The sequence below is a fragment of the Muntiacus reevesi genome, chromosome 12, assembly GCF_963930625.1.
Source record: "Muntiacus reevesi chromosome 12, mMunRee1.1, whole genome shotgun sequence".
Classification (NCBI taxonomy): domain Eukaryota; kingdom Metazoa; phylum Chordata; class Mammalia; order Artiodactyla; family Cervidae; genus Muntiacus; species Muntiacus reevesi.
In genome coordinates, this window is record NC_089260.1 from 32,921,097 (window position 1) to 32,945,020 (window position 23,924).

At 37.7% G+C, this 23,924-nt stretch overlaps 1 protein-coding gene across 5 annotated transcripts; it reads left to right on the forward strand.

Annotated features, from left to right (window-relative positions):
* Positions 1-4,645: 4,645 nt before the first annotated feature.
* Positions 4,646-23,387, forward strand: MED30 (mediator complex subunit 30). Of its 5 annotated transcripts, none has more exons than XM_065903281.1 (6): positions 4,646-4,969; positions 9,804-9,962; positions 10,048-10,118; positions 11,903-12,007; positions 16,814-16,945; positions 22,987-23,387. In XM_065903281.1, exons 1-6 carry the CDS (start codon positions 4,793-4,795, stop codon positions 23,012-23,014), a joined length of 672 nt encoding a protein of 223 aa, XP_065759353.1. In that variant the 5' UTR covers positions 4,646-4,792; the 3' UTR covers positions 23,015-23,387. The 5 variants fall into 5 exon arrangements, 4 of the variants coding, with proteins under 4 accessions (XP_065759353.1, XP_065759355.1, XP_065759356.1 ...); XM_065903283.1 differs by lacking the exon at positions 22,987-23,387 and adding an exon at positions 17,557-17,590; XR_010658676.1 differs by lacking the exon at positions 10,048-10,118.
* The last annotated feature ends 537 nt before the right edge of the window (positions 23,388-23,924 follow it).

A 23,924-nucleotide genomic window follows, 5' to 3' on the forward strand; every position in this document is an offset into this window, starting at 1 on the left:
ATTGACTTCAAGCACAACAAAAGAATAACCATCAACCATTATCAGTTTATGTAATTGTGAGACAACCCACCACAAACAATAGGCAAACTCATACACAGCTTGAGCTTTTCCATCCCAAACTATGCTTGCTTATTTTAAGCCTCATCCTCTCATTAATGGTGTTTACAAACATCTCCTGATCCCTGCTAAATGTGTCTGAATAGCAGATTTTGGATGGCGATATATGTGACACCTAGGGAAAAAAGAGACATTAAGTGCTTAAACACCTAAAACAGTTGACCAGCTCACACAAGGTCTCTAAACTTGGGGCAGGAACCATTCTTCAGTGTGAAGCAGTGACTTAATTCATGCATTTCTTAAGTATGGAATTCTAACTGAGCATTTATGAAGCAAAGAAAACCTTTACTAATGAACCTTCAGAGACAAGTTAGCATAGTCTATTAAATTGGGATACTAATTAGGTGTAGGCAATAATCTAAATCAACCTAAATGCTTGTCAGTTGGACCAATTATAGGTGCCCAATAAGTGTTTGTTTAAATTCAATAATTCTGTATCCAGAGGGAATATTCTTGACATGAGTGGCTGAAGTGAAAAATATAGTCTATTAGTCATAAATAAATTGTGCACAAATGGGCATTTCAACATCACTATTGGCAGGCCAAGGTCATGTCAATGATGGTTTACACCCAATCCTTTGATTTGCTAGGTCCTATGTGGTAAAATTTCCAAATGTCCTTAGGTTAGTTTGAAGCTTTTCTATGGCACGTGTGATTTCACGAAAAGTGTAAGAGTTTAGGAGTGAAACGGGTTATAGACCAGCTTAAGCCCACTAAACTATGTAAAGACAATGCAAATCTGGTTTCCATTGTGCTGACTTGAGAGGGGTTTTCCTTCCATTATATCTTTCCAAAATCTATATTTCTCTCTTCCCTACCCTGAGTGTCCACTGCTTTCCAGTCAGTGTACTCTCAAATAATGGCTTTTAGGTTCAGACTAACAACAGTGACCTGTAACCTTTGATCCAACTAACACAGTGTCCTAACTCCACAAAACATCCCAGAATTGTTCATCTCCTAGGTGCTCGGTTTCCCAGGTGGCTCAGTGGTAAAGAATTCACCTGCCAATGGAGGAGATGGAGATGGGAGTTCAGTCCCTTGATCAAGAAGATCCCCTGGGGGAGGAAATGGCAACCCATTCCAGGATTCTTGCCTGGAAAACTCCATGGACAGAAGAACCTGGCAAACTACAGTCCATGGGGTCTCAAAGAGTTGGACATGACTGAACAACTGAGCATGTCCAGGTACTAGAAAGTGCAAAGGTGAGCACTTTCTGTGGGAACAGAAGCAAAGCTAACTCCACTCCTGAAATTACACAAGAGCTTGTGGCACCGCTGGGGATGCTGCACCAGGTCAAAAGGGGCTCTGGTCTGTTTTTTGGATCATTTAAAGGAGAGGCGGTAAATCACTGTATTAGGAGAACCTATGCTGGAATCAGGAAGAGCTAAATGGAGCTCAGGGCAAATTCCAAAGTTGCCACTTCAGCAGCTAGAATTAGATTCAGTCACATGTGACAAAAAGTGTCCCCAAATAAGAGCTCATTTGAGCTGCAGCCACAATGTCTGAATTCCAGTTGGAAGGAGAAATTGTAGGCTCTCTTCTTTTTGTCCACCTCTCAAGCTTTATTGAAGAATAACTGGTATACAAAGAACTGCACACAATTAATGTACACAATTTGGTGAGTTTGGACATATGTATATACTCATTTTACCATCATCACAGTCAAGGTAATAAATGTATTCATCACCTCCAACAATTTCCTTGTGTCCCTTTGGGGTTGTGTGTGTGTGTAAGGATACAATATGAGATTAACCGTCTTAACGCATTTTCAAGTATACAATATCTTATTAACTATACCTATTATATTGTACAACACATCTCTGAAACTTTCTCTTCTTACATAACTGTAACCTTTATCCATTAGAACAACTCCCCATAAACCTCTGTCTCCATTCCCGGTAACCAAAATTCTAGTGTCTACTTCTATACATTTGACTATTTTAGACCCCTCATATAAGGTGAATCATGGCTGCATTTGATCTTCTGTGACTGACTTAGTTAACTTAGCATAACGTCTTGTAGGTCTATCCTTGTTAGCACAAGGGATGGAATTTGCTTCTTTTTAAAGGTTGAAATACATGCATGCATCACATTTTCTTTGTCCATTCATCTGTTGATGACTGTTTGGGTCATTTCTACATCTCTGCTATTGTGAATAATGCTGCAATGAACATGGGAATGTAGATATCTCTTTGAAATCCTCATTTCAATTCTTCTGGATATATACTCAGAAGTGTGATTGCTACATAATACGGTAGTTTTATTTTTAAGTTTTTGAGGAACCTCCATACTCTTTTCCACAGTGGCTGTTTCAATTCACATTCCTACCACCAGTGCACAAAGGTTCCCTTCTCCACATTGTAACCAACTCTTACGCCTCTTATGTTTGATAATAGCCATTTTAATAGCTGTGAGGTGATATCTCCTTGTGATTTTGATTTGCATTTCCCTGATGGTTAGTGATGTGGCACATTTTCCCATGGACTCTTTGGCCATTTTTACATCTTCTTTAGAAAAATATCTGTTGAAAGCCTCTGCCAAATTTTTAGATGAATTATTTATCCTTTTGCTATTTAGTGGTATAAGTTCCTATATATTTTGGATATTAGCCCCTTATGTGAATATTATGGCTTCCAAAATATTTTCTCCCATTCCACAGGTGCCTGTTTGTTTCATTGGTTATCATGCTGTTCAGACGGCTCCCTTCTTTTAGACATAACTACCAATAGCCTCACATGTCACCCATGCTTCTAACCCACTGGCTATGACCCAGTAAAACAGCCTTGCCAACATGTAATGAAGACTGAGACATATTTTCACCCTGATGTCTATTAAAATCAGATATTCTGTTGCAAAGGAAAAGGGCAGCATAGTTCCTGGATTGAACACATAGTTGCTGTCTCACTTCACCATTTTTTGAACAGGATGTCAGGCAAGAATTTTCCACTGAATATTCCTATTCTTTAAATTAAGATACCTCCTTTTACAGCAGTATCTGACACTTTTCACCAAGAGCTCCTTTCTGAAATAACCTGTGCTTCCTGTGACTTCCATGATATGATATTATCTTGATTTTCCTTCAATCTCACAGGCTATTGTCAACTTTGTTATTATGGCCTTCTTTTCCTGTTTCTGTCCCTTAGTATTCCTATTGCCTCTGTCCTAGGACAACTTTAGTCCTTACTTCTAACTTTACCTATTTCTTCTCACTGTTATACATGTGAGCATATTTATTGAATACTTATGCTTTGAACTATAAGTATTTTATATTCAGAATCTCACTTAATACTATCAACAATTCCAAAGTTTTCCCATCATGCGAAATGCTGGGATGGATGAAGCACAAGCTGGATTCAAGATTGCCAGGAGAAATATCAATAATCTCAGATATAGATGACACCATACTTATGGCAGAAGGCAAAGAAGAACTAAAAAACTTTTCTTGAAAGTGAAAAAGGAGAGTGAAAAAGTTGGCTTAAAACTCAACATCAAAAAAATGAAGATCATGGCATCCTGGTCCCATAACTTCATGCAAACAGATGGGGAAACAATGGAAACAGTGAAAGACTTTATTTTCTTGGGCTCCAAAATCACTGCAGATGGTGACTGCAGCCATGAAATTAAAAGATGCTTGCTCCTTGGAAGAAAAGCTATGAACAACCTAGACAGCATATTAAAAAGCAGAGACATTACTTTGCCAACAAAGGTCCATCTAGTCAAAGCTATGTTTTTCCAGTAGTTATGTATGGATGTGAGAGCTGGACTATAAAGAAAGCTGAGCACCAAAGAACTGTGGTGTTGGAGAAGACTCTTAAGAGTCTCTTGGACTGCAAGGAGATCCAACCAGTCAGTCCTAAAGGAAATCAGCCCTGAATATTCACTGGAAGGACTGATGCCGAAGCTGAAGCTCCAATACTTTGGCCACTTCATGCGAAGAACTGACTCACTGGAAAAGACCCTGACACTGGGAAAGGTTGAAGCGATGCGATTTGTCCACAGTTGGGCAGTGCTAACTTTGAATTTTAGTCCAGGATAACTGGTGTGTGTGAATAAAGCAAGGAGAAGTCAGAAAGAAAACAGACTGAAAATTATATATAACATAGTGCCAAAGTCAGAAAAGGGAAGGAAGTGGAGGAATTGTATGCCACGAGAGACAGAAGTGTTAATTTTATACTTTCCGTGGTCAGGAAAGCTTGTCTGCCTTCCAGCTGCGAAAGGAAAGTAATAATACAAACGTCGTGGGCTCGTGACAAGGCAACAATCAGCAAGAAAATGAACACGAAGTCAGAGTTCTATTAAGAATTTTAACCACTGGCTGAGGCTGGGAAACGAACTGTGGGAAAGCCCACCTGCCTTCCACCCTGCGCACCACCCCCTGTCTGGAGTGCACCCGGTGATTGGCTGCTCAACACGTCCGACCCGACCGCCCGCGCGTCCAGTCCAATCCCGGCCGTCCTTGAACCACAGGTTCCCAGGGACCAGCCGAGTGGGCGGGCCCTGTGACGTCTGACGACGCGCTACGTCACCGTGGCGGAAGTCGCGGCCGCTGTTTTCAAATCAGACCGCCCAGGTCTTACTAGCTCCTGTTTACGCAAAGGCCTGAGGCCGCGCTGCGTCGGGGAATATCGCCGACACCTGCCCTCCAGCCCTGCTGACCTGACGCCGCTGCCACGCCATGTCCACCCCTCCGTTGGCGGCATCGGGCATGGCGCCCGGGCCTTTCGCCGGGCCCCAGGCCCAGCAGGCGGCCCGAGAGGTCAACACTGCATCGCTCTGCCGAATCGGGCAGGAGACGGTCCAAGACATCGTGTACCGCACCATGGAGATCTTCCAGCTCCTGAGGAATATGCAGGTGGGAAGGAGGGCGGGCCCCACTCCGGGCCGTGCGTGGAGAGAGCGAGGCGCTTCTGCGAGGGAAGGGGCAGCTGGTTTAATTGTTACGTGAGGTCCCTCGGCGTCGACGCGGCTGCCCTAGACAATCCTCGAGTACGGGGTCTCCCTCATTTACATTCAGATGCGTTCCCCGATAAAGGGTCTGTCCCCAGGATGTGAAGGTGATGTTTTCTAGACCGGATTTCTGAAAGAATGAAGCCACGTTTTCTAGATTCGACTGGGTTCTCTAGGCTCTAGGCGAACTCTTGTATCTTTCAAGGTGGAGGTGGGCCTCACTCCGCAACTCTCTTTGGGTTATTTTAATCTCATATTTTCCCACTGAATATTTTGTGATGGTTCAAGGAGTTGAATTCAGATTCTGCTTACCATTTTTGCTAAACAGCTTTATTTTGGTATAACTGACTCCCAGTACAATGCATTTATTCAGAGTTTTGACACATGTGTACTTGTGAAACCAACGTCCATCACCCCACCGTTCCCTCTGTGGCGAAGTGAGCACATTTCCGTGCCCCTTTTAAATCTTTACTTCTGGCTTTCCATCCACAGGCAATCTCCCTTTTGCTTTCTGGCATCATAAACTAGTTGGCATTTTCTAGAGTTTCATATACATGAAATCATACACTATGATTGGGGGCGGGGGGGGGAGTCTGGCTTCTTTCACTCAACAAATATCAATAGGTCATTCCTTTTCATTGCTGAATAGTATTCTATTGTATGACTATATCACAATTAGTGTATCTGTTGATGGCCATTTGGTTTGCATCCACTTTGGAGCTATTATAAATACTTCTGAGTATTCAGCTACAAATGTTTGTGTGAACATGTATTTCATTTCTCTTGAGTAGGTAGATGCCTAGGACCGGAATTGCTGGATTATGAGGGAAATGATTGATTACCATTTTAAGAAATCTTTCCAAAAGTTTCCTCATCCTTGCCAGTACTTGTTACTGTCTTTCTTTTTCCTTTTTTTTTTTGGAATTGTATATCTTTTTGTTTCCTCAGTACTTTCTCCCAGTCTGTGGCATGTCTTTTCATTCTCTTCACATTGCCTTTTGAAGAACAGATGTTTTAAATTTTGATGGAATCCAGTTTATTGATTTGTCCTTTTACAGATTTTGGGTTTGGGTGCCATACCTAAGAAATCTTTGTCTAACCCAAAGATTACTTATGTTTTCTTCAGGAAGTTTTATAGTTTTAGGTTTTACATTTAGGTCTATGATCCACATAGAGTTACTTTTTTAAAATAATGATAGATATGGATTTTTTTTTTTTTGCATTTGGATATCATGTCATTCCAGCACCATTTTACTAACCCATTTTTAAGGCGTATCTTATTACTGTGTGATGTGGATATCATTCTTGTTTTATGTATGAGGTTTCTATGGCTCTGAGAGGTGAAGTGACAGAGGTGATAGTCAGTGTAGGGTAAATTTGAAAAGGTCCTCAGACTCTCTTTCAAACTCTTACTTTCGCTGGTGCACTAAAGATTGTTTTATTGCCTTTTTACATAAAATGATTGGGTGTATTTCCTCTTGATTCTAGAAGTAATACAAGTAATACAACTGTATGGAAATATAAGACCCTGTCAATAAGCCACTGTGAGATAAAAAGGGAATCCAAGAGGAGATATGAAATCTTTGGCAATCATTTCAAAAATTTATAGATTAAAATGTAAGATGACTAAAGTACAGATTAAATGATCTCTCAGGATTTAGCAAATATTTATTTTTAAGCTGCTGTATGGGACTAGTAGAGCTAATAGCTAACATTTATCAAATACTTTCCTTAGTCAGGTACATTGTTATAAAAACAGTTCTAAGAAGTATTTTTATCTCTATTTTACAGTTAAGGAAACAGACTTAAAGAGAGAAGAATTTACTCAACATCATATATGACTGGTAGCTTCTAACCTCTTTATTATACTATTTTGCTATCAACAGTTTGTATTATTAACAGAGATATAATACACATCCATGACTGACAGTGAAAGAACTGAACTCTTTCAAAAGATACTATCAATAACTAGATTACATGTGGGCATATATTCAAAACCAACTTGTAAGGACTACAATAATTATTTTTTTGTGCTTCTTGTGAATTCTGTGTTTTAACTCACTAAGCCCCTTTGGGCCATATCATAATTGGCTGTAAATTAAGCAACAGTGTGCTCCTTAATTTATAGAAAGCTAGGAGGAGAAGTGGTACAAACAAGACTACATATAAACTATTTGTTAATATATTTTTAAGTTCAAATTTTTAAAATTATCTTCTATACTATTAATCCAGAAGGATGACGTACCATAAATACCAACTTCTGAGGTTATTTCTAAGCACTGGTTTTAGAGAAGTCCTCCTTTATTAGTTGTCCTTTAGCCTCTTGAGAATCTGATGAAAACTACAGACTCTCTTCTGAGAAGACTGCACATATAAAGAAACATTCTGAATAAAATTTCATGGGGCTAACAGATGTCTCCCCCCAAATCACTAGATCCTAGGTTGATTCCCTGCATGAAAAAGTATTGCTTTGGTTCTATTTGTTATGCTTTAAATCTTACCTTTCTTTTTAATATAAAATATATTCTGAATTCAGAAATAAGAAGGGACATTACAGTGAACATTCCTCCTCATCTGCTACCTGTCTAACCTCCCTCCATAGTTCAGTTGAGTTGACTCACTCAGTCATGTCTGATTCTTTGCCACCCCATGGACTGCAGCACGCCAGGCTTCCCTGTCCACCACCAACTCCTGGAACTTGCTCAAACTCATGTCCATCGAGTCGGTGATGCCATCCAACCATCTCATCCTCTGTTGTCCCCTTCTCCTCCCACCTTCAGTCTTTCCCAGCATCAGGGTCTTTTCTAGTGAGTCAGTTCTTGGCATCAGGTGACCAAAGTATTGGAGATTCAGCTTCAGCATCAGTCTTTCCAATGAGTATTCAGGACTGATTTCCTTTAGAATGGACTGGTTGGATCTCCTTGCAGATGATCCTTGGATCATGTTTATTAGATACATACAAAACATACTCTTACACATGTGCACTATGCTAAATAGAGATATAAATGTGAATATCTTCTAGTCTTTATTAAATACAAAATATAGGCAAAGTATGTAGTATCTACAATGTAGGTACAAAAAATGTAGTACCATAATAAAGGTATAGCCTGCTTCTGTATGTAAAGTGTAATTATTATATTTCTTGTTGTCACCCAAACAAGAAAGCAGTGACCCTTTGAAATTTTTTTCTTATTTTTTAATGTTTTTGAAAGTTCATGAATTGAAAGATCATGAGAAATGCTACATAGTATTGTGGGGGGTGAACTCTCAATGCTTTGGTCCTTTAAACTGTTTTCACTAATTAAGTCTTTATTACTATATCACTCTTCTTTGCGATATCATCCTCAGAATGTTTTAATGCTTGAAAGTTTCCAAAAATCCTAATATTTTAAAAACTAATTTCAAAGAATTTTAAAAGATCTATCTCCTTAACTTATAAACCATAACATTACAGGAAATTTAGAAATGAAGTAAAAGAAAAAAATCAATTATTAAGCCTATCTTCCTATTACATTTTTATCAACTATTACACCTTTTAATAACTATATATGTATAACTATGTATATGCCTTTAGTCTTTTTTTTTCCCCTCCATGTTTATGGTTTTACCTACTTGGAACAATAGTGGCTCTTACTTCTTCTCTGAACCCTATATCAGGCTTTGATTCCTACCTCAGTTGTTTAGAAAAGAAAAAAAGGGTGAAGTGAGGTTTAGAAAAGACTGGATTGATCTTCTAGCTATTAGACATTAGTTGGAGTTTTGATTTTAAGTCACTTCATAATCCTCAAGATAAATGTATGAATTAGTGATTATAATGAAATTAACTTATATACTAGAAACCATGGTACAAATTTTGTTAGTTCTAGTTTTAGGATAATTTCACAGATCAAATTGTGGGAATAAAATATTGTAAAGATGTACAGAGAGAGGAAGATTTTGTAAGTTTCAACACTACACAAGATGTGCATTTAGTTGTAAGTAGTAGTCAGTTTCTCCATTTATCTGTGATTTTTGGCATTTCAGTATGTATTTTGACTTCTTTTGGTAAAATTCCTGAATAAAAATATATAAGCATCCAAGACAGAGTTATGATCATAGCAGTTACTTGCAATAATTTATTAAAGATGTTCGAGTACAGATTGACTTGCTACTATAGATCCCCTGCTATTGATTTCTTTTTAAAGTAAAACTTTTTGTGACAGCTTTATGTTTTAATGCATGCCTAGAGCATCTTAATTATCATAAGTTAACGTATCTTGAGATTATTTTTGCAACAACGATAGCATACTCTTCTTTTTCTTCTACTGAAAAGTCCTGATCTTCATTTTTTTCCTTTTCTTCTTCTTTTTCTTTAAATTGTATTTTGAATTGTTTGAATTCAGCTCCTGGTTGAGTTTAGCACCTTGCTGCTTTTACATTATCATAAGTGATATTAAAATTGTGTATTCTTTTTAGTTATAATACAAAGCTGTGGTATACATATAATCAAAAGTTAGAGGCAGAAAGCATTTCAACTTATCAAAAAGGCTTATCACAAAGTCTTTTCTAGAACTGCTTGACAGTATGCCAAGGAGCTAATTAATAAATGAGCCATGTATTACTGTTAAAGTTGCACTTGATTCATTGTGAAGAACAGCTTGCTTTTATGCATTGCTCAAAGATTGTTTCTGTTCCTTAGCTTTGCTTAAAGAAAATCTTGATTTTCACTACTTTATGTTTTTGATTTTTTCTCCGAGAAGCTGCCAAATGGTGTCACTTACCATACTGGAACATACCAAGACCGGTTAGCAAAACTACAGGATCATCTTCGCCAACTTTCTATTCTCTTCAGGAAGCTGAGATTGGTCTATGATAAATGCAATGAAAACTGCGGAGGGATGGATCCCATTCCAGTAGAGGCAAGTGTTAGTGGTCGAGGGATGGTGAATGTAAGAGTCTTAGGATGTTTGTAATTTTTTCCCTTTTTCTCTTCTATTTTCACAGTATTTCCAGATTTTGATCATACTGGTTTTACTTTTGACTAGAAAAGATGAAATTGTGAGATACATATGTGTGTGAGTGTATATATATATAGTACTGTGTGGTGCTGTCTTTTCATGTGATAATTTCTTGCAGACTTTAGCATCCAGGCTGATAGTGAATTTTTGTTGTTGGGGGAGATTATCTGTGGCAACTTTTATTATGGGTGTCAGTGTCATTTTAATTAAATCAGTGCATGATATTTTAGTAGACATTTTAATAGTATTGTAAAATACTTTTACAGTGGTTTTCATGTAAGTTCTTTATGGACAAAAGGTTGTAACCATTTTCACCATTATTAATTTAAATTATCTTAGTAGAATCACTCTCGTTTTTAAACATATTTAAGTTTAATCTTGGATCATAGGTATATTTTAGTTAATCAGGTATATGGTTATTTTTATAGGTGGTCCTTTCCTATTGACAAGTGATAATGTCTGCCCCCAGAGGTAGCTGGTGGCAGGGAGTGGGGTTACATGTTCTCTCACTACATATGAAGAACAGTTTCATGTCATCAGTGCTTTCTTATTCGAGTGATCAGCATGTATGAGGTGAACAGAGAAAGAGTAAACTGCAATACAGCCTGAAAAAAAGTGGTCAGAGATGTGGAGGGTCAGAAACATGGTGGACTCTTGACAGAGGCTGCAGAAAAGTCAAGGAAAATAAGGAATGAAAACTGTTCAGCAGATTTTGCTAGAGGAAAATTGTTGGTATATTTGGTCAGAGCTTTGGTGGAAAGGTAGCAACAGAAGTCAGATCACAGTGAGCTGAAGATTAAACAGGAAGTAAGGAATTGAAGCCAACAAGTGGATATCCATCTTTCAAGAAGCCTAGACTAGAAAGAAGAAAGCAATAGGTGGTAGGAGGGATAGAGTTGAGGGTTTGGTGGTTTGGGTTTTTTTTTTTCCCTTCCAAATGGGAGCTCTTGTTTAGATGAAAAAGGAAGAAAACAGTGAGGCAAGATCGGGGGAAACATAATGAAGATAGGAGGGCAGAGGAATCAGTATACAGGAGTGTATTTGAGACTAAATGTATTTGAGATGAAGAACCACTGTCTGCATGTGGAGAGAGGAAAGGAAGAAAGTAGTTGTGGATGTAGGCAAATTTGTATTTGTCCCAAGAATTCACAGAAGTTTGGCCAGATTGATTACTGGTTATACCAGTTACTTACCTCTGTCCCTTTCCTGCACTGGTAATATAAGATGGAAGAGACAGTCTCTGTTGACCCTACAAGGGGTTTCATCAAACAAATGTCATATTTAATTATAATTCTTCTGGAAGTTTCATTGCTATGTAAACTTTTTCTCTTACAAAAAAAACTTTCTCCCAACTAAAAGACATCTAGAAATCTATGTAGACATTTTGATAGCAAGTAAATCACAATTATGTAATATATGTCCATGAAGTTCCTTTCTTTCTAGTATAGATGAAGGAAAGCCTATTCTAGCTGAATGGACATAAAGTTCTGAAGGGTAGGACTTGTATCTTATTTGTCATTATCTTTGCAGTGTCTCCTCACCCAGTGTCTGCCAATTAAATATTTGCTGATTGATTGAGTAGGATATTTCTTAATTACATGTGATAACTAATTTTGGTAAAAGGACTATTTTGCAAAAGAAACCCAAAAAAGCAAATGTACAGAACGCATTGAAATGATATATACTTCTAATGCTTTTATTTTAGGCCATCACTTGAATTAAAATGTATTTTTGTAGTAGAAGTATAAAAATTGATCTTAACTGGATGCATTATCTATGCCAGTATAATTGGAAATTGTGTGTCATATGTTTGACTTTTAACTTGTGTCTGTCACTCTCAGCAACTTATTCCATATGTGGAAGAAGATGGCTCAAAGAATGATGACCGGGCCGGCCCACCTCGTTTTGCTAGTGAAGAGAGGAGAGAAATTGCTGAAGTCAATAAAGTGAGTTGCTAGTCTGTATGTCTTACATTTCTGAATTATTGATAAAAATTACAAGGGAGTCTGTGTAACTCAAAAACATAATTTGAATTAGAGAATTACCTGCAGTTGTTTCTGTGGCAAATTTAGCTTACTTAGAGAACAACCCAAAACGCAAAGGTAAACAGAAATGCCATCTGGTTAATCAGAAGATCACCGAATTCAGGCAATAAAGCTCTTAGAAAGGCCTCGTAGGCACTCTGTCACAACACATTTACATTTTCTTTTCTAGGCAAAATTGTAGCTCTCTAGGTTACAGCATATTTGGAGCAGCAACTGATAACACTTTGTAAGTAGGAGATGTGAAATGTCTCAACAGCTGAGTAAGAAATTGAGTTATCAAAGCACCGCCCCATCCTACCCTTCAGCCCACAAAAGTCCCTAACTGGAACTTACTGCTTAGTACCTTCAGAAGTTCAGAAGGTAATGTTCAGAGAGTTCTCCCAAAACACAGGGAAACAAGGGATGTTGTCAGTCCATTCTGGGATAGAAGCATGGCTAGCAAACGGCACACAAAATAAAACTACAGTCTTGGTGCGTTACTCACAACTAAGTGCCCCACCTCCTGCCTCACTCCTAAATTCTTAATTCATCAGGACATTAATTAATCTACCACAGCCAAAGAAGGTTTTCTGAGGTGGAGGAGGATAACTTAGTTTACTTATATAAGGTCTGTAGGCTAAATTGCAAAAATTTTTTTCCTCATACCTAAAAGACATTTGATAGACTTCAAATGTTGCTGACTCAAAGAATGCTTAAAATTATTCATGTGATAGTCTTTAAAAAAAACTTTTTATTTCAGATATGTAGCCAACATTTTTCATAGAAATGAAACACAGAACTAGTCATATTGCTGCTGCTACTAAGTCGCTTCAGTCATGTCCGACTCTGTGCGACCCCATAGACGGCCGCCTACCAGGTTCTTCCATCCCTGGGGTTCTCCAGGCAAGAACACTGGAGTGGGTTGCCATTTCCTCCTCCAATGCACGCATGCATGCTAAGTCGCTTTAGTCATGTCCGACTCTGTGTGACCCATGGACAGCAGCCCAGCAGGCTCCTCTGTCCACAGGATTCTCCAGGCAAGAATGCTGGAGTGGGTTGCCATTTCCTTCTCCAGTCATATTAAAAACAGGAATAAAATAAGATGCCTTATACTACTGTGTTTGAGGCTATTTTAGAAATTATAGCCAGTGAAACAAACTTTATAAAACAGAAGTTATTATATACAAATTTAAGTTTGTTAAGGTAGTACATAACATTATAGCTTAAGCTAATGAAGCTCAAAGCAGTTCACTGATTAACAAGTAGAGGCAATAAATATTTGATAAAAGAGCTTAAAGATTTATACCATTTTCCTATAGTGTCATAAACCAGTCAGATTATAAGATCCTATTCACAACTGCAACAACAAATATTAAGTAGTTAGGATTTCCATAATAGATGAGACTAAACTTAATATATATATAAAAGGATGTTTTTTGGTAAAACTTTTTATATTATATTGCACTACAACTGATTAGCAATGTTATGATAGTTTCAGGTGAAGAGCAAAGGGACTCAGCCATACTTACACTGTATCCATTCTCCCCCAAACTGCACTCCCATTCCGGCTGCCGCATATCATTGAGCAGAATTCCATGTGCTGTACAGTAGGTCTTTTTTGTTATCCATTTTAAATATAGAAGTGTATACATGTCCAACCCAAACTCCCTATCTACCCCTTCCCAAGAAAAATCCCAAATAAAGAACCTAACCTTACAACTAAAACAACTAAAGAAAGATCAGATAAAACCTAAAGTTAGTATAAAGAAAGAAATCATAAAGATCAGAGCAAAAATAAATGAAAAAGAGACAAAGAAAACAGTTGCACAGATGAATGAAACTAAAAGCTGGTTCTTAGAAAAGATAAACAGAATTCATAAACCCTTAGCCAGACTCATAAAGAAATTTTGAATAGTTGAAAAAACACATGACATTCTTACATGGGCAATAACTACTCTAAAAATGCAAGTCTTGATTATTTCATTTTTTATTTATTTTTTAATTGAAGGATAATTGCTTTACAGAATAGTGTTAGTAACACTCCAAGCATAAATGTGAATTCTTTTGAAATTGCACAAAATAGTAAGATTTTAGTGCAATACCAATCAAAAAACAAATAAAACATTGGAACTTTTTTCCTTGAGAGCATACTCAAATACATATAATTTAAAAATCCAATAAGTAATAAAACGAACAGACTCTTTGCTTCAAAAACTAAAATGTTAGATGAAGCATATTATAAAAACAATAATTAAGTGTGAAATACTGGCATAAGAACAGACAGAATCAGTTCATTTCAGTTGCTCAGTTGTGTCTGACTCTTTTTGACCCTGTGGACTTCAGCATGCCAGGCCTCCCTGTCCATCACTCAAACTCATGTCCATTAAGTGGGTGATGCCATCCAACCATCTCATCCTCTGTCGTCCCTTTCTCCTCCCACCGTCAGTCTTTCCCAGCATCAGAGTCTTTTCCAGTGAGTCAGTTCTTCGCATCAGGTGGGCAAAGTATTGGAGTTTCAGCTTCAGCATCAGTCCTTCCAATGAATATTCAGGACTGATTTCCTTTAGAATGGACTGGTTGGATCTCCTTGCAGTCCAAGGGACTCTCAAGAGTCTTCTCCAACACTACAGTTCAAAAGCACCAATTCTTCGGCCTCAGCTTTCTTTATAGTCCAACTTTCATATCCATACATGACCACTGGGAAAACCATAGCCTTGACTAGACGGACCTTTGTTGGCAAAGTAATGTCTCTGCTTTTTAATATGCCATGTAGTTTGGTCATAACTTTTCTTCCAAGGAGTAAGCGTCTTTTAATTTCATGGCTGCAGTCACCATCTGCAGTGATTTTGGAGCCCAGAAAAATAAAGTCTGCCACTGTTTTCACTGTTTTCCCATCTATTTGCCATGATCTTAGTTTTCTGAATGTTGAATTTTAAGCCAATTTTTTACTCTCCTCTTTCACTTTCATCAAGAGGCTCTTTAGTTCTTCTTCACCTACTGCCATAAGGGTGGTGTTATCCACATATCTGAGGTTATTGATATTTCTCCTGGCAATCTTGATTCCAGCTTGTGCTTCCTCCAGCCCAGCGTTTCTCATGATGTACTCTGCATATAAGTTAAATAAGCAGGGGGACAATATACAGCCTTGACGGACTCCTTTTCCTATTTGGAACCAGTCTGTTGTTCCATGTCCAGTTGTAACTGTTGCTTCCTGACCTGCATACAGGTTTCTCAAGAGACAGGTCAGGTGTTCTGGTATTCCCATCTCTTTAAGGATTTTCCACAGTTTGTGGTAATCCTCATAGTCAAAGTCTTTGGCATAATCAATAAAGCAAAAATAGATGCTTTTCTGGAACTCTCTTGCTTTTTCGATAATCCAGTGGATGTTGGCAATATGAACTCTGGTTCCTCTGCCTTTCCTAAATCCAGCTTGAACATCTGGAAGTTCACAGTTCATGTATTGCTGAAGCCTGGCTTGGAGAATTTTGAGCGTTACTTTACTAGTGTGTGAGATGCGTGCAATTGTGCGGTAGTTTGAGCATTCTTTGGCATTGCCTTTCTTAGGGATTGGAATGAAAACTGACCTTTTCCAGTCCTGTGGCCACTGCTGAGTTTTCCACATTTGCTGGCATATTGAGTGCAGCACTTTCACAGCATCATCTTTCAGGATTTGAAATAGCTCAACTGGAATTCCATCACATCCACTAGCTCTGTTCGTAGTGATGCTTCCTAAGGCCCACTTGACTTCACATTCCAGGATGTCTGGCTCTAGGTGGGTGATCACACCATCATGGTTATCTGGGTCGTGAAGATCTCTTTTGCATGGTTCTTCTGTATATTCTTAGATCCCCTGGAGAAGGAAATGGCAACCCACTCCAGTATTCTTGCCTGGAGAATCCCATGGACGGAGGAGCCTGGTAGGCTACAGTCCACGGGGTGGCAAAGAGTCCGACATGACTGAGCGACTTCACTTTCACTTTTGTGTTACAGAATAGCAGCTGAAGCTCCAGCCATTTTGTCCAGTTTTGTCCAGCTTCTGTGTATTCTTGCCACCTCTTCTTAATATCTTCTGCTTCTGTTAGGTCCATACCATTTATATCCTTTATTGAGCGCATCTCTACATGAAATGTTCCCTTGGTATCTCTAAATTTCTTGAAGGGATTGCTAGTCTTTCCTATTCTATTGTTTTTCTCTATTTCTTTGCATTGATCGCTGAGGAAGGCTTTCTTATCTCTCCTTGCTATTCTTTGGAACTCTGTATTCAAATGGATATATCTTTCCTTTTCTCCTTTGCTTTTCGCTTCTCTTCTTTTCACAGCTATTTGTAAGGCCTCTTCAGACAGCCATTTTGGTTTTTTGCATTTCTTTTTCTTGGGGACGGTCTTGATCCCTGTCTCCTGTACAGTCTCACGAACCCCCATCCACAGTTCAGAAAGGATGAAGAGGCGGAGCCAAAGCACACTATCCAGTTGTAGGTGTGAATGGTAATAGAAGCAAAGTCCGATGCTGCAAAGAGCAGTATTGCATAGGGAACCTGGAATGTTAGGTCCGTGAATCAAGGCAAATCGGAAGTGGTCAACAGGAGATGGCCAGAGGGAACGTCGAGTTTTGCCAGGAGAACGCACTAGTCATAGCAAACACCCTCTTCCAACAACATAAGAGAAGACTCTACACATGGACATCACCAGATGGTCAATACTGAAATCAGATTGATTACATTCTTTGCAGCCAAAGATGGAGAAACTCTATACAGTCAGCAAAAACAAGACTGGGAGCTGACTGTGACTCAGATCATGAACTCCTTATTGCCAAATTCAGATATAAATTGAAGAAAGTAGGGAAAACCACGAGACCATTCAGGTATGACCTAAATCAAATCCCTTATGATTATACAATGAGTAAAATAATATTCAGAAAAATTGTCTTACTATTATAGTAATGTATGAGAATTTAATATGACATAAGAGGGATTATGTGGAAAATTAGTCTTTAAAAATAGACACTTTGGGGAAAATTTAGCTAGTTTTTACATTACACCATGTGTCAAAATGAATTTCGAGGTGAAAGTAAGACTTGTAAAACAAAATATTAGAAAACTAAAAGAAAAATATACATCAAAACTCAGAAAAAAAAGATAGATTTCTAAAATAACATTTAAGAAAAGTTTATGAGGTGAATTATACACTAAGAATATTTTCAGCAAATTTGACAGTAATAAGCATAAAGAATTTACAGTAGGGATTAAGAGGGGAAACTTTTAAGTTAGATCTTGAAGAGTAAGTGGTGTTTGGTAGTCCAGAGAGATGAGACATCCATATATTAAGAAGTGTTATATATGTTTCGGTTGATAATCTTATATATTAGTTCACAATGGATGTGTTCTATTATTTTTCTCTGTAGTAAGGATGTTAGTTATGAAATGAAATATACATGTAAATAAAACACCATTGTGATGATAAGTTTGATTTCAGAATGCTACGTGTGACTTAAATGTAGTTTGTTCTCTAACCTAGAAGATATGATATTTTGGTGGGGCGGGGGAGAGAAAAACTTCAGAATGAGATCATTTCTCTAAAGATAAGTTTCATTTCACTTCCTATTTCTCTAAGTTTCTCCCTTTTTCTAATATGGTTTTGAAATGGCCTATTCTTGATTTTTTTAAAATGACCTTTCAAATAATCAGAATATAGTAGTTCCGTGACAGTGTGTAATCAAAAAACTCTTACTAGCTAGAATTTTGTGAATTTTAAGATAAGGATATAATTGATACAAAGCTTTTGATATGTAAAAGTATTTCTCCACATGAGGATGTAGGTCTCTTTATGGTCTCTGTCTAGGATTCACCTACCTCTTTCCTTCCCCCCAGTTCTTTCATTGTGGTTATGTCATAATTGGGATTCAGTAAATATTCTGTGTTCATATTATTATGGCACATAGATACTGTTTATTGCTAAACCACATAGGAAACCAGAGTTATATTTCCTTGAACAATTTTTTGTTTTCCTAGAGTTAATAGTTCTGTAATTTTGAAAAATTTTGATTAGTTCTTTTGCATCTGTGGGAGCAGCTCAGTACTGTTTTCCAACTTTCCAGCATCAAATTATCAGATGACTTATAGGTTTGTTCCCCCCATTCCACCGCCCCCCTCCCTGCACCGCCGCCCTCAGAGTCCTCCGTCTTGCTAGGACCATCTTGCTAGGTCTGAATTGAATGCTCACTATACCTGGTATTCACCTTCTGTCCTGGGCCTTTCCTTCACCTCTTCAGTTAGTTTTACTATCTCCTTAGTCTCCCATCTTCCTCTTTCTTGGTTTATTTCCTCCCTTGTTTGTAAGATTCATACATCAGTGGCTCCTTCAGGAGAAATGCAGGGACTTAAGTTTTTAGTCTTTGTGTATCTGTACAGTTGATTGTTTGGCTGGATATAAAATTATATGTTGTAAATTAATTTCCCTCAGAAATTAGAATGTGTTCTTCCATAATCTTCTCATATGGCATTTGGTAGATTTTAAAGAGCGTAGTTATAAATATTTTTAGGCTTTGTGAGACATGGTGGTCCTTGTTCTGATGTAAAAACCATCCTTAGTTCACAGGCCTTACAAAAACAGGTCATGTGCCATAGTTTGTCAACCCCTGTCTGTTACGTTTTGTTGTCTTTGTAGATGGAGGATCAGAGATCTGTGGAGCATCTGATGCTTAAACTTGAGCCATTTCTATTTGGGAGTGAGGCACTAAGACCCTAATCATAGGCTTTGTGAGTTGGCTTTCATCATAGCAAGATTGGAAACAAGCTGGCTTTTTTCTTTGGGGGACCAAGGATCATTTGCTGAGATTTTTTTCTTTAGGGCTGTTCAGAATCTTCCAGTGTCCTACACAGAGGGAGATTCTCTTGCCTTCTTGCCTTCTGCTCTGCTGGTGGCACTCAAACTCCAAATCCCAGTTATTCAGTTCATAAGAAACAAACCTTCTGGTTCCCTGAAAGGGGGAGTGGGTATGGAACTCTGGAGAGGGGACTCAGTCCCGTGTTGGTGAGAAGTAGGAATGAGCACCTAGGCTCTCACTTGCTTCTGTAGCTCTTCCCCTCCAGCTTCGGTCCCCAGGCCTCACAGCAGACTTTGCCGTGGCACTTGTCTCCAGTTCTCCGTGGAGGATCAGCCATTCTCAGTGGCATCCTTCTGCCTGGTACAGTGGTTTCCTCCCACGTCATTTAACATTCCTCTCATTTATTACTCCCCTTCTATGCCCCACCTTAAAATGTGCCACCTGGCATCTGCTGTTGTCTCCTTTCTGATCATTTTTCTCCACGTTAATTTATAGCCTTTGCAGTCCCCTCCTGCCATTTTATTTGGGTTTGAGAAAAAAAAGAAACATGTGTTTAGTCCACAGTGTTTATCTGTGATGAGTTTATTTCAGTACACAAAATAGTATTTCTGAGGGAAAAGCCCATATTTTAAATTCTGTTCCCATTTCTACTTCAGGCATTTGAGAATGCTCCTTGATTTTGATTAAACCATTTGAATCTGTTGAATTTGCTGTTGTATGTGCCTCTGGCTTTGGGGTAAAACTTATTTCAGTTAACATGGTATTGAACTGAAGATTATTACAAAAAGGAAAGAATCCATTAAATGTTTTAAATTAAACAGATTTAAAGCTTAGCCCTATATTTCCATTGGAAAAAATTTTGAAGAGAATTTAGAGAGAAGGTATCTTCTCTTGAGTGGCAGGAGAAGTATTCATTTGATTGGCCTCGTGGCTCTCTCTTACTTTCTGGAAATTGTTAGTCTAATTTGAGGGAAGACTGAAGAACTAAGTGATAAACAGAGACCAAAAAAAAAAAAAGGGAGAGGCTTACTTCACTCTGAATGACACTCTAGGTCCATCCTAAAAAGTGTAAAGTTTGGGGGGGTGGGGAATATATATATATATATATATATATATATTTTTTTTTTTTTAAAGGGGAGAGCCCTACGATTTGGTTAACTCAAATCGAAATTCTCCTTAAAAAGGCAAAAGAGAATAAAGTTAACAACTAAACACCAAAGTAGATTTTTTGACCCAAAGAGGTTTTTAACTCATTCCTTAAATAAAGCATCATAAATGTGAATTAAACATAATACATATCCTGTTAACCAAGTTATCTTATGTATAATTACTGCTACTAATTCTTTTTCCCTTTCCTCTACTTCTTCAGATTTTGTACCTCCCTTCTGGGATATAAGATTAAAATATAATTGAAAAATTATAAAACACTGAGTAAACTCATGATTAACTGATATATTTTTCTGTCTTAATGGCACACATACTTGAGTGTTTCTGTGAAAAATGTTTATTTTAAATAACCACCTTCAGATGGTAAAATGTTGGTCTATGGGCTTCCCTGGTGGCTTAGTGGTAAAGAATCTTCCAACCAATGTAGGAGGTGCGGGTTCAGTCCCTGGGTTGAGAAGATCCCCTGGAGAAGGAAATAGCAACCCACTCTAGTATTCTTGCCTGGGGAATCCCGTGGACAGAGGAGGGTCACAGAAGACTCAAGACATGACTGAGCAACTACGCAACAATTTAATTACATAATTACACAAATGCTATTAAAAGTCGAAATTAATTGGTTTGATTTTTCAACCACAGTTGCCCCTTGAACAACACAGGTTTGGATAGTGTGGGTCCACTTACATGCAGATTTTTTTCAATAAAATACCACAGTACTACACAATCTGCAGCTGACTGAATCTGCAGACACAGAACCATGGATCCAGAGGACAGACTACTTTGATCAACTGTCACAGCCTTTGGATGAATATTAAATTACATAGTATTACTTAGCATAAACATTTTTTTAAGTACTCTACTTACACATTCACCTGTTAATGTAACTAATTAGGCACAGCTGATGGATTTTGATAATAGCAGCTGTCAACCTCTGTTAAAATCAATCAGTGGCAAGATTGTATATATTAAATCCTGTATCATGTCATGAAAATTTATTTACAGTTTAACCACTAATAAGCATAGCTGTCAGCTTTGGTGTTGATATTTTCATGATGTTTTGGCCCCAGGTATTTTTTAGTTGTATGCTCATTTTTTTAAATTTAAAACTTAAATTTAAAACCTAGTGGTCTCTTTGAGACAAACTATCCTAATGCCTTATAATATGGCATTCTTTAAATAACAAATTTTTACTGTTCCCTAGAGTTGAATATTACCTTGAAAATATCCTCCCTTTTTTTAGTTCTCTTTATTTTTTGAGTTAGTGAAGCTAAATTTTTTAATATCAGAATTTATATTTCCAAGTGAGTATTCTAGAAAGTAGCATTTATTCCATTGTGGGAACCATCTGTAACCTCTGTTTTGATACTGATTTGAAAGTCTCTTTTTAACCACTCATTAATATAATTTTATTACTTCCAGTTACTTCTTAATGAATACTGAAAATGTGATCACTAAGCTTCTTTCACCAAACTTGGCCTTTCAAGAAGTTAAATACCAATAGGAATTTCTTCCTCCTTCCTTTTGGCTTCTTTCCTCCTGTTACCTCTCTAACTCTAGATAGAATATGAGCAATTTATTTTATCTCAATTTGCTCTTTAATAAATCTAAATTAAGATTTCTAGGTCTCTTTATAATGAACATGTACGACTTGATCTGGAGGCATTTTAATGTAGTGTCTTTAAAATTATCTAAATAAATGTATTACTTCCAAACGTAATGTTTCCAAGAGGTCACTTAACAGTAATGATTATTATAACAATTAGTGAACACTTTGAAATTCTCTGTTCTGATCTTGTTTTATCTACACAGACATTTACTACATACGATTTGAAGAAAAGATGCTTAATAAGTTTATAAACTGTGGTCGGGTAGAGAGCCAGATCTGGAGATAACAGACACTTGCCATGTGCACTCAGGGCATCCAGCAAATCTCAGTTATGAATAAGATTCTATCAGGGCTGTGGCATCCTGTTTTCAGAATTAGAAGTAGATTGCACTTCATGCTGAGAGAAATTAGTGACTTCTGCCACATGTTTGAAAGATCAATTGCATTTTTATCATACTTTATATTCTCTGTTGACAGTTTATGTTCTGTGCCTACCAGTAACATTTGTTGAATGCTTATGTCTACCCACCCCAGTATTCTTGCGTGGAGAATCACATGGACAGAGGAGCCTGGCAGGCTGTTGTCTACGGGGTCTCAAAGAGTCTGACAGAACTGAGCGACTAACACTTTGACTTTTCACTTACTTTCACTTACTTGTATGCCAGGCGCACTGCTAACACTTGACGTGAATCAGATCTTTTACTCTTCATAACAACCCTTATGAGATAGGTTCAGTTATTATCCCCATTTTTGTGTTGTGGAAGCTGACGCACAGAGAAATTAAGTAATATTTACTTAGTGAAGGAGCTGAGCATAAACCCAGAGAATCCAGGCTTTAGGGCTTGTGTTCTTAACCATTATGCCACACTGCCTTGTGGAAACCTATATGCTTAGGTTTTATAATTGAATATTTAGCTTATTTTCTTTGGTGGTTCGAGTGGAGGAGGAAAAGGAGGTAGGTGCTGGAGCCATAGGCTCTGTAGGCTGAATTAGAATTTATTATGCCTTTCAGTGGATGTTTGCAGCCAGAAAAGTATTGAGACCTTCTGCCTTAAGGAAGTGCACGCTTAGTCCCTCAGTTGTGTCCGACTCTTTGGGACCCCACAGACTATAGCCTACCAGGCTCCTCTGTTCATGGAATTTTCCAGGCAAGAATACTGCAGTGGGTTGCCATTTCCTACTCCTGCTATGCCTTAAGGATTAATTTCTGTCTGGTTCATTAGAGTTCTGACTTATGACATTTTATTCTTATATCCTCATGGTCTGTATTTCATGAAACATTTTTTGATAAATTCTTTTGTTTCTGCAGAAACTCAAACAGAAGAATCAACAGCTGAAGCAAATTATGGATCAATTACGAAATCTCATCTGGGATATAAATGCCATGTTAGCAATGAGGAACTAAACTGATATTTAAATTTCCGGCTTTACACGTTACACCATTTTTTTCCCCCTCTAGTTATTTTTTTCTCTTTGAAGAAGATTATTTATCTGCTTTCAGTCTAGTCACTAGAATTAAAGTTTCTATTTTTTACACTGTGGTTTTACATTATTCACTCGTGGTTTTTAAAAAAGCTATTGATTCTGTGAAAGACTATTGTAATACATTTTGATGAGATTTGTTTTTGGTTATTCTTCATGAATTGAATAATTGTTTTTTAAAAGCAAAAATAATTAACTTTTGTAAATAAATTTCTAAATTTGATCACTGATTGTTTTGTTCATTACCCTTTTAGGAGAAAATTAAAGGTTTAAACATTCTTGCAGATGAAAATACCAAGTTCAGCCCATCTGTGGTACAAATTAAACATAAAAGTTACCATTTGAGCTCAATTTTAAAATTTTAGTTTGAGTTCCAATAAAGTCTCTTGGACTGCAAGGAGATCCAACCAGTCAATCCTAAAGGAAATTGGTCCTGAATATTCATTGGAAGGACTGATGCTGAAGCTGAAACTCCAATACTTTGGCCACCTGATGCGAAGAGCTGACTCATTTGAAAAGACCCTGATGCTGGGAAAGATTGAAGGTGGGAGGAGAAGGGGATGACAGAGGATGAGATGGTTGGATGGCATCGCTGACTCAATGGACATGAGTTGAGTAAACTCTGGGAGTTGGTGATGGACAGGGAGGCCTGGTGTGCTGCAGTCCATGGGGTCACAGAGTCGGACACGACTAAGTGACTGAACTGAACTGAACTAGAACTGAAGTTAGAATGACAGGACATTTAGCTTATCTATTGCTGTAAAT

Excerpts from the sequence above, each read along its gene's own strand:
- MED30 (XM_065903281.1), top strand. The coding sequence starts at position 4,793 with ATGTCCACCCCTCCGTTGGCGGCATCGGGCATGGCGCCCGGGCCTTTC. Across the intron at positions 9,963-10,047 it reads TGGATCCCATTCCAGTAGAG|TATTTCCAGATTTTGATCAT; the intron begins GCAAGTGTTAGT and ends CTATTTTCACAG. Across the intron at positions 12,008-16,813 it reads AAATTGCTGAAGTCAATAAA|CCAAAGATGGAGAAACTCTA; the intron begins GTGAGTTGCTAG and ends CATTCTTTGCAG.